General features: G+C 64.2%; 1 protein-coding gene across 3 annotated transcripts in view; it reads right to left on the bottom strand.

Moving 5' to 3' along the window:
- Positions 1-3,111: 3,111 nt before the first annotated feature.
- The window catches only part of TSNARE1 (t-SNARE domain containing 1), a 38,854-nt gene continuing 30,748 nt past the window's right edge, over positions 3,112-11,217 (bottom strand). For all 3 annotated transcript variants that reach the window (XM_036337777.1, XM_036337778.1, XM_036337779.1), the window contains 2 exons: positions 5,443-5,549; positions 3,112-3,226 (listed from right to left, as the gene is read on the bottom strand). In XM_036337777.1, the coding sequence (XP_036193670.1) occupies positions 5,454-5,549 (96 nt within the window). In that variant the 3' untranslated portion in view covers positions 3,112-3,226; positions 5,443-5,453. The remainder of the gene's footprint in view (positions 3,227-5,442; positions 5,550-11,217) is intronic.

The raw sequence follows: 11,217 nt of genomic DNA, 5'->3' as shown, positions 1-11,217 counted from the left end.
AGAGAAGTGACTGAGGAGAAATGGAAGGAAGGGACATGGGTGCTTGAGGTGCAACCCCCACTGAGCAAACGCCTCTGAGCCACGTGCCATGTGCCGAAGCCGGGTCCTCGCCCCTCCCCAGCCTCCCTGAAAGGGACGTTCAACAATCCCAACCCAACTCCGGTTCTGAGAACGCTGTCCGGCCTGGAAACCAGGAGACGCTTCTCATTCCTGCTCCGCCCCCGGGGCCATGTGACTGGGGAACCGGTTTCCCTGTGCCCCAGGAGGAGGGACAGGAGGGTCCTTCCCCAGCCCTGCTGGCTCTGGGAGGCGATACCATGGTCACAGCTGCTCACACCAATCCCTGTCCCGTCCTGTGCCCGTAGCCGATGGGCACCGCCGGGCAGGCCTCTGGCGGGGGCTGGCTCGGCAGGGACAGCGCGTGGCTCTCAGCCTCACGCGGCTCCACACGGAGGAGCTGAAGGTCACCCGGACTCCTTGAGCGGGAAGCTCCGCGTCCAGCCGGGCGCCGGCAGCTGCCGCTGACATCAGCACTGTCCTGGGCGCCTGCCTCCTGGCCCGTGCTGGCCCCGAGCTGCCCTCGCCACCGGCTGAACTTCTCACCCCAAACAGCTGCCCCACCAGGGCCGGAGCCGTGCCGCTGGGCCAGCAGGGGGTGCTCGGGGCCCTGCAGGGCCCACAGGAGGGTTGCCAGCCCCCCGGACTCTCCAAGGTCATGCAGCTCAGAGGCAGGCGAGGCAGAAGCCAGCCCGTGTCCCCTGCAGGCCGGCCCGTTCTCCGGCTCAGTGTCCTCTTCTGTCCCAAGGGGCCACGGCCCAGCACGGGGACCTCAACTTCCAGGGCCCAACGCAGTGCCTCCAGGTCTCAGGCTTCCCGGCTGAGGCAGAGACTAGCCCAGGGGTGGGCAAACTTTTTGACTCGAGGGCCACAATGGGTTCTTAAACTGGACCGGAGGCCGGAACAAAAGCATGGATGGCGTGTTTGTGTGAACTAATATAAATTCAAAGTAAACATCATTACATAAAAGGGTACGGTCTTTTTTTTCAATAGTTTTATTCATTTCAAACAGGCCAGATCCGGCCCGCGGGCCGTAGTTTGCCCACGGCTGGACTAGCCCCTCCGTCCCACGTCCAGGGCCGCCCTGCCTCCCACAGCCCCCCTCCCAGCCCCTCCCGGCCTGGCCAGCAGCTGCCAGGTGCCGGGCTGCGGGCTCAGACGCCCAGCCCAGCCACAGGCCTCTCCCCCGGCTGCCCCCACACCTGAGGCCGGCGTGTAAAATCCAATTTGTTCCCGGCACCTCCTGCAGATGCCCCTGGGGCCTGGGCAGCCACCGGTCACTGCAGCCAAGATGAGGAGGCGGCCGCGCTCTGCCCTGGTCGGTCTGCCAGCACCACTGTCCAGGCTGCGCCCCACACCCCACTGTGCCCGCACCTCCCTGTCCCCAGGGAAGAAAGAGCTGCACAGAATCCTAAACCCTGAAGCAGGTGGGACAAAGCAGCCTGGACCCAAACCTTTTAGACCCTCTCCCCCCCAGGACTGGGACCTGGGCCGCGGAGGGAGGGGCCATCGGCTCACCTGCAAGACCCAAGCTCTACGGGGACCTGGGGACAGTGCTGCCCAGTGCTGGGCTGGCGGGACCTCCCTCAGTCTGCCTGCCGCCCCCGCCCCACAGCCAGAGGGCTGCCTCCTGCCTCACCCACAGGCTCCCTGCCCCTCCTGTGAGGGCGTCTCCCCCACGGCCCCTCTCTCCTGCCCCAGCCAGGACCCCTGTATCCCGCCCGGCCCCATTGGCGTCAGGAGGCAGAGCAGGTGGGGTCTCAGGAGCAGTCTCCAGCCCCGCGAGGCTTCCAGAGCCCGGGCAGCGGGGTCTCCACGGGAGGGGCCGGTCCCCATGGCAGGTCACCACCCCCAGCACACATTTCCCACCCCGTCCCACCTCAGCCAGCACACGCACCCGAGAGCTCTGAGCTCACACACACACTCACCACCTTACACACTCACACTCACACTCACACACTCACTCACACTCACCACCTTACACACACTCACACACACACACACACTCACCCAGAAAGCTCTGAGCGCACACACACACACACTCACACTCACCACCTTACACACACTCACACACACACACACACTCACTCACCCAGAAAGCTCTGAGCTCACACACACACTCACTCACACTCACCACCTTACACACACTCACACACACACACACACTCACTCACCCAGAAAGCTCTGAGCTCACACACACACTCACCACCTTACACACACTCACACACACACACACACTCACCCAGAGAGCTCTGAGCGCACACACACACTCACTCACACTCACCACCTTACACACACTCACACACACACACACACTCACTCACCCAGAAAGCTCTGAGCTCACACACACACTCACCACCTTACACACACTCACACACACACACTCACCCAGAAAGCTCTGAGCGCACACACACACACACTCACACTCACCACCTTACACACACACACACACACACACACTCACCCAGAAAGCTCTGAGCGCACACACACACTCACTCACACTCACCACCTTACACACACTCACACACACACACACACACACTCACCCAGAGAGCTCTGAGCTCACACACACACTCACACTCACCCAGAAAGCTCTGAGCGCGCACACACACACACACACAAACTCACACTCACCCAGAGAGCTCTGAGCTCACACACACACACACACTCACACTCACACACACACACCTGCCACCTCCCTCACACTCACACACACACCCGCCACCTCCCTCACACACACACTCACACACACACGCACGCACCCAGAGAGCTCTGAGCTCACACACACCTGCCACCTCACACACACACACACACACACACACACGCACCCAGAGAGCTCTGAGCTCACACACACACACACACTCACACACTCACCCAGAGAGCTGAGCTCACACACACACACCCGCCACCTCCCTCACACACACACACACACAGCCACCTCCCTCACACTCACACACACACACACACACACACACACACACAGAGCCAGGCTCCATCTCATGTGCCCGGAGCCAGAAGGAGGCCCCCGGGGCCCCAGGTGGAGACAGGCACGTGGCTGAGCGGAGGCGGTTTATTGGGAGGTGCAGGGGGGCGGGTGGTGGTGGGGCAGTGCCCAGTGGGGACGGCGGTGCAACGCTCTCCTGCACGCAGGCCCGGTGACAGCCTCCACCTGCAAACAACAGGCTCGGTCAGCTCCCACCGAGAAAGGTGACCTGGCAGTGACCGCAGGGGCGAGAGGCCAGCGCGGCCCCCAGCCTGGCCCTTCCCACCCGCCAGCCCCACGGGGAGCCCACAGCCTCCCAGAAGCGGGGCCTCAGAGCAGCGCCCGCTCACCTGCGGCCGGGCTGGCCGTGAGAGTGGGTGCAAGGCCCTCTCCGCCTGCCGACTGGACGCACCTCCCCCCCCCCCCCCCCCCCCCAGCGTCTGCGGGTGAACCGTCAGCAGAAAGGGCTGAGCCCCAGCAGCCTGGGGCGGCCTCTCCCCGGCAGACACGGCACGTGCACCCGCTTTTCACCCCGCTCTTCCCAGGCGAGAGCCTGAGCCCCCTCGGGCGCCTGTCTCGGCAGAAACCAGAGCCCCATGGTGAACGACAGCCTCTCCCTCCTCAAAGTGCTGCTTATATTTAGCCTCCGTCTGCCTTTGTCCTCAGGCAACTCAGCAGTGAAGGAGGGAGGCAGGCATCGCCCATGTCACTACGGGAAACCGAGTCCCGTGGCGGGAGGTGGCCCGGGGTCCCACTGAGCCCCGGGAAGATGGTGCTGGGGGCTTGGGGCTGGAGGAATTGGGGAACCCCTCCCACAACAGGGCCTGCAGCTGGAGCTATGCCCACCCCAGGTTGCAGGAGCAAGGGGAGGACCCCTCCCCCTCGTCTGTCCAGCAGGAGCCCTGTCTGCTGCGCCCAAGCCCACCTTCCCAGGCCCCCGCCCTCTGTCCCGCCTCCCTGCCAGCCCCTCTGTCCCTGGTCAGCACGTGAGGGCGCCGGCGGCCACACTGCCCAGCATCCCAGGGAACCAAGACCCCTGCATCCCGCTCAGTGGCTCAGCCAGGCTGGGACCCGCCCGCCCTGGAGGTGGAGGCGGGAGGAGCGGTCCAGGGAGCACGCACGCAGCAGGCTGACAGTCACGGGAGCCGTCCCCCGCCTCCCCAGCGCCCGAGCGCAGACAGGCGGGAGCCGGCTCCTTGCTCTCCGGGTGTCCCAGCCCGGCCTCGGGACAGCCCCCACCCAGGTAGCCACTTCTGAATCCCTCGCCCATGGAAACCGTGAGGTCGTAAGTGCCTGGTGTTGCTTTTGGAGCTACGTCTTAAGCTAATTATTGCCCAGCAACGAATAACTCAGACACCTGCCCGACTCGCAGTGGCGGCTCCGCGCTGTCACTCAGGGCGCAGCACCTGTTGTCCCGATCGAGTCCCCCTCCAGCTCCTGCCCAGGGCGCTGAGCTCTGGGAACGCCCCACGCCCCAGCCCGACGGGTCTCCATGAGGCTCCCTGACTGGGCTCCCCACCAGGGGCCTCCTCCCTCCCCAGGGCTCCCAGCACATGCCCACCACACAACCCCCATCCTCTGCTCACTGACTGCCCAAGTGAATGGCCAGTCGTGACCTTGGGGAAGTCAGTGAGTGCGTAACGGGAGCTACAGGTTGGCTGTGAGTCCAGGAAGAGGACCCCGTCTGCCATGTGCCCTGTGGAGACACCTGGACCTGACAGAGGAGGATGGATGGATGGATGAATAGATGGATGGGCAAATGGGTGGGTAGGTGATGGATAAATGGATAGATGGATGACGGATAGGGTGGATGATGGATGGATGGATAGATGGATGATGGATGGAAGGATAGATAAATGATGGATGATAAATGGATGGATGGGAGTATGGATGGATGATAAATGATAAATGGATGGATGATGGACAAATGGATGGATGTATGAATGATGGGTGGATGGATGGATGCTGGATGGGTGGATGGATGATAAATGTATGGATGATGGATGGATGGATGATGGATGGATGACGGATGGATGGATGGATGATGGGTGGATGGATGGATGATGGGTGGATGGATGGATGATAAATGCACGATGGATGATAAATGTATGGATGACGGACGGATGGATGGATGGATGGATGATGGGTGGATGGATGGATGGATGATGGATGGATGATGGATAGTGGATGGGTGGATGGATGGATGATAAATGAGTGGGTGATAGAGGGATGAATGGATGATGGTTGGATGATGGATGGATGATGGACAGTGGATGGGTGGATAGATGGGTAACAGATGGAAGGATGGGTGATAGAGGGCTAGATGGGCGGTGGCTGGATGATGGATGGAAAGACGGGTGTGTGGGTGGCAGAGGGATGACGGTTGGGGCTGGGGCACCTACCACAGGTGGCATCACTTGGGGACAGAGGTGGCGATGACGAGGATGACGACCAGCACAGCAGTGACTCCAGCCGACAGGAAGTAGCACTTCATCTTGTGTCTCTGGAGCTGGGAGAGAGAAAGAGGTTGCTGTGTCTTGGCCCCCAGCCTCCCATCCGGGCTGGGGGGGGGCACATGGCTCATGCCTGCTGGGGACGGTGGCGTGCAGAGGGCCGGGCCCAGCTGGGGCAGAGCCGAGGCAGAAGCTGTCCTCGGGAGGGGTCTGCCCTGAGCAGCACCCAAGCTCATCAAGAGTGGCTGTGGGCGGGGCTGGAGCCGGGCCGGGCGGAGCGCCCCGCTCCGAGCAGCCAGGCAGGCGGCTCACCCCCCTCAGGCCTTGGTGCTTCTGTCGGGGCAGGTGACTGGTGCGGGGGCTGGTGCTCCTGGAGTAGGTGGGGCTGAACTTGAGTTTGGGGCTTGGGGTCCACAGTGAGCTCTGGGGTGAGACCAGGTCCTGCTCTCGGGAGGTTCTCAGATGCGGGGCACTGGGTGGACGACCAGCTGCACCAGTTGCCTCGGGTCCTCCCACCTCGGGAGGGCCCCACACGCCCGCCCACACATCAGCCATCATCGCAACGCCCTGGGCCCGAGGGCAGGGCACGCTCAGAGGTCACGTGACCTGCCCCAGCCGGTGTGGGTAGCTCTGAGACACACTGCTGAACAGACAGGCCAGTGTGTGCAGGAGGGGGCACAGGGGGCCAGGATGGCGGGCAGAGGAGGGCGGCCAGAGGGGATCAGCTCCGCCCAGGGGCTCACAGCGGGGAGGGGCGGCAGTCAGGAGTCCACAGCCCTCCTGGCAGGGAGAGGCTCAGGGCCGCTGTGAGCCTGAGGCATTCAGGACCCAGGACAGCACCCGCCATCCACGTGCGGCCTGTGGGCCTGGATTCTGTCCCCTGGGCCAGTCCACCACTGCGGCCCCGTCAGCAGAGGGCGGCCTTCCCCAACCCTTGACAGCTGCTGGGCACGGGCTGTTGGATTTGCTCACGGCACCCTCCCCCCGCCCTGGGGGGCAGGTCCTGGGGACACCCGTCTGCAGGTGAGAGCTCAGAGCAATGAAGAGACTGGCCCAAGCCCAGTCTGCGTGGCTCAGGGGCTGAGCGTCACCCTATGAACCAGGAGGTCACGGTTCGACTCCCGTGGGGCACAGGCCTGGGTTGTGGGCTCCAACCCCAGTGTGGGGTGTGCAGGAGGCAGCCGGTCCATGATTCTCTCTCATCCTTGATCTTTCTCTCTTCCTCTCCCTTCCTCTATGAAATCAATAAAAATATATTGAGAGAGAGAGAGAGCGAGACCGGCCTAAGGCCACCAGCTAGCGAGAGAGCAGGACTGGAACCCAGCAGTAAGGCTTGCTCTCATCCCCTCCCCCCTACAGACAGGGTGCCCTGAGGTGTCCGCCCTCCTGCACACCCCGTTCCCTAAACAAAGACGGAGGCAAACCGAGCCCCGAGTAGCCTGCTGCGCCCACAGAAACACAGCAACCGGGTCCCGGGATTGGGCTGCACACCGTCCGGCACCGAGGCCTGACCGTGACCCCGGCCGCTGCCCGCCCCCCATCAACGTGGCCCGGCAGAGCCCAGCTGACGGGACCCACACTGGCCCCGCTCGCCACCTGTCAGGCCCTGCCCACGCGGCCCTGCCTGACCAGCTCAGCCTCCCTGGGACGGGGTCGGCCTCGCGCTGGCAGGGCAGGCTCCTGCTCGGGTGTGACCCACTCAGGCCTGTCGCTCCTGGCCTCCTGTCCCTCCGCCACCCCCACCCCAGGCTGAACGGGGGGAGCCAGGAGCCGCAGGGCCGGCTGGAGTGAGGGTGACCCTATGAGACCCTGGCAGGTCACCCGGAGGGGATGTGGGGGACGGAGGCGGGACTCCCCAGGACTCCCAGGCTCTGATCAGCTTCCACCCAGCTGGCCTCTCCAGCCCACCCCCCGCCCAGCAAACCCACTGGCCTCTGCAGTGACTTCAAGGGGAAGAGGAGGGCGAGCGATGACAGGCAGGGCCTGGGCTGCCAGATGCTCGGCTGGGACATATGGTGGAGGCGGTGACAGGCCTTTGATGGGGTGCTCGGAGCCCCAGCCCTGCCAGCTCCCTCCTGTCACCAGGCAGCGCCCCTCCCACAGCCTCCCACTCCAGGCCCGGCATCTGCACCCACACCCACCCCCACCCCCACCAGAGGGGGCTCCCGGGCAGGGGAAGGAGCACCTTCCCCCCCCCCCCACCTCATCTCAGGGCTCAGGGCAGCCCCAGCATCAGGAGGCAGAGGCCACACCTCACTCCACCAGGAGCCCAATGAGTGGGAGCCCCTTCCCAAGCTGGGGAGCAGGTGGCCGCCCCTGGACACAGCCTGCACCAGGGCCGATGGAAACGCACGGACCACATTGGGGACTTTCTGGGAAAGCGTGGGGAGACTCCCTGAGAGCACGGGCGCTTTCCTGTGAACAGCTCTGCGCCCGCAGTGGGCGCCGGGACGGCCATCAGCCATCGAGGTGCTGAGAGCTCACCCCTCACTTTCTGGAGCTCATTTCTGAAAGGCAGTTAGCCCGGGACCCAGGCGGGGCCACTGGACGGATAAATGGACGGATGGAAGGATGTTAAGGATGGGAGGATGGGTGTATCGATGGACGGGTGGACGGACAGATGTAAGGATGGATGGATGTAAGGATGGACGGATGGACAGATATAAGGATGGACGGGTGTAAGGGTGGGCAGATGAATGGACGGATATAAGGATGGACGGGTGGATGGACAGATATAAGGATGGACAGATGGATGGATGGACGCACCCATGTCCACATCAAGCCCTCACCCCTGGGCTGGCGGGTGGGGACAGAGAGCTGCGGGAACAGCACAACGCTGACCCGCGAGACAGGCGTCAGCGTCAGGGTTGGCTGTCTCCCAGATTCCCGGGGAGTCCCGACCCGCAGGGCCCTGGATGGGACTTCCTTGTTGAGGGGCCTTCACAGAGGGGATCCCGCCATAGCGGGTCCCTAGGGTGGGCCCGGACCCCATCTGCCTGGCGTCCTTAGGAGAGGGGGACGCTTGGGCACAGGGACACAGGGAGAGCGGACGTGGGGACCAAGGTCAGGGCCTGGACCAGGAGCCGCGGGGGCCAACCCTGTGGCCGCCTGATCCCGGACTCCCGGCCCCGGATCCGTGAGGCCACCGATGCCCCCGTCCCAGCCACCCCGTCTGTGGGGAGGTGGGCAGAGCGGGCCGAGGCCAGTGGGGCGGGGGGTTGTCAGCCCTACCCCGCCCCCAGGAAGGGCGCTCCGCCTGCCCCTCGCTCCCATACCCTGGGTGCCCCAGCATCTGCTGTGACTGATTGTCTGAAATGACAGCCCCTCACGCAGGAGGCTGGTGGGGAGCCAATTAACCCAAATTACGCTCCCGATTGGGGCCCAATTAGTGTCATGGTGCCGGTCGGAGGCTCCCGTGCAGTCGCTGTCAAGCTGATCCACCGGCTGGGAAAGAGCTCCACCTTCTGAGCCCCAGACCCACTGCTTCCTGCCGCCCCACGAGGCCCCAGGAGGCCCGAGGAGGTCCCAGGAGGCCCCAGGAGGCCCCACGAGGCCCGAGGAGGTCCCAGGAGGCCCCAGGAGGCCCGAGGAGGTCCCAGGAGGCCCCAGGGGGCCCGAGGAGGCCCCAGGAGGCCCCAGTTGGTCCCACGGGGCCCCAGGAGGTTGCCTAGCCTCCCAGCTCTGTGGGGCCCCTGCACGAGCTCCTCCCTCAGCCTGGGCACTTTCACTTAGAGAACTCTCCCTCATTCTCCAAAATCCAGCGGCACCACCTCCAGGATGCCCTCCCTGATGCTCCCCCTGCACTGGGCTCCCACAGCCCCCTGCTTCCCTCGGTGCAAAGCCCGCCCATCGCCCACTCTGCTCCTGCCCCTCTCCCACTAGGCTCTTGAAGACGGGGCGACGTTCGGCCGAGTGCCGCCCTGAACTTGGCGAGGCTCGATGGAAACAGGATGACCAACAGCGGGGCCCAGGGAAGGGCCGGGCACACGCCGCCCTCAGGCCTCATGGGCTCCGTGTCCGCGGTGAGGAAGGACGGACACTGGGCTGTCAGTCCAAGGCCCCCACGCAGGTGCCCCTCCGCCTGGTGCCCTTCCACTGAGACCAGCGCGCAGGGTGTTCTCCGGGGACAGCCAGTGGGCGGGAGGGCGGGCAGGGGGGCAGGGGGCGACCCAGGCCTGGGAGAAGCTCGGCCCGCTCTGCACAGCGCCAGGCAGAGGCACAAGGGAGTCGCTCTGACCTGAGCCCTGAGGTGCTTTCCTCCGGGACAAGGCTGTTCTCCCAGGAACTCCCTTCCCTCAGGGACAGCCTGGGGCGTGCGGAGGGGGACCTCCCTGTCACCGCACAGACACTGAGCTGCCTCCAGCCACAGGCACCGCTTCCAGCAGCCTCCTGGGCCCCGGCCACCAGGACCAGCAGCGACGCAGGCCCCGCCAGTGGGACACACCTTCTCAGCAAGGGTGAAGCAGAGACCAAGGGGCCCTGGGCTGTGTCCTGTGGCAGGGCTCCCTGGGGAGGCTCAGGGAGGAGGGGCAGGGAGAAGGGAGGGGAGGGGGGACAGGGAGCTCCCCTCCCCCAGTCTGCAGGGCCCTGCGGGCACCCAGGCCCTGCTCCCTGAGGTCCCCAAGGTCCCGGCAGTTCAGAGAAGGCAGTGACTCCCCAGGGCTCCCGGAGGGGCTGGGTGGGCACGTGGGCACTGGGTGTCGTCCCTCTGACCCACGGGGACCCTCGTCCCTGCGGAACCTCCGCCCCTATCGTGTCCTCAGAAGCTGCTTCTCATGCAAATGTCTTCAGAATCCGTGACATTTCAGAAACGTCTCTTTGTATATATTTAGACTCCGTTTCAAAGAATTATTCAAAATCAGCGCGTTTGGGTAGATGGGTGTGGAATGGATTGTTTCTAAGTGCTCGCATCAAAAACACCCCGTGTTCCGAGCGGGTGACACATGCCGGCGTTACCGCATCGGCACGTTCCGCTGCGGGGAAGCTGCAGAGCTCTGCGCTGACCCGCACTCACTCCTCCTGAGGACGGGCACGGGCACGGGCGCAGAGAGCTCTCCTCCCCCTCTGGGACGGGCCGTGGGGTCCCTGCCACCTCGAGGCCTGTCCCCCAGGCGCTGCCAGAGGCCCACATGTGCTGGCACCGGCAGGGTGGGCCACCCGAGGGGAGGGCACCCTCCGTGGCCAGGACGGGGGGCTTGTCTGCGGCAGGCGGAGCCGAGGGGAGAACAGCGCTGCTGTGGGTGACAGGGTCTCATCAGCGGGCAGCTGAGAGGAGGCCTAGGCGAGGGGCAGACAAGACACGCCAAGGCGGTGGCCTGAGCGCTCCCTTTGCAGCGGTCACACCTGTCCCACCGGCGGCCGCTGCGGTTGTGGGCCCGGCGGCCGTTTATAGACAAACGTCTACACTGAGGAGGGAGCCTTTAAAAAGGCTGGGGGGCTATTGCTGGAGCAATAACTGGGAAGCTATTGCTGGAGCAAGTTGTTGTCCAAGTGCATTTATTTTTTTAAAGAATTTTAAAAAATATATTTGTATTGATTTCAGAGAGAAAGGGAGGGGGGGAGAGATAGAAAGATCAAGGATGAGAGAGAATCATGGGTCGGCTGCCTCCTGCACACCCCACACTGGGGATCCAGCCCACAACCTGGGCCTGGGCCCTGACCAGGAATAGGACTGTGACCTCCTGGGTCATAGGTCGACACTCAACCACTGAGCCGCGCTGGCCG

This window comes from Myotis myotis, unplaced genomic scaffold, assembly GCF_014108235.1.
Source record: "Myotis myotis isolate mMyoMyo1 unplaced genomic scaffold, mMyoMyo1.p scaffold_m19_p_16, whole genome shotgun sequence".
NCBI lineage: Eukaryota > Metazoa > Chordata > Mammalia > Chiroptera > Vespertilionidae > Myotis > Myotis myotis.
Note: the sequence above shows the minus strand (reverse complement) of the source record. Positions and strands in the feature narration are given on the sequence as shown.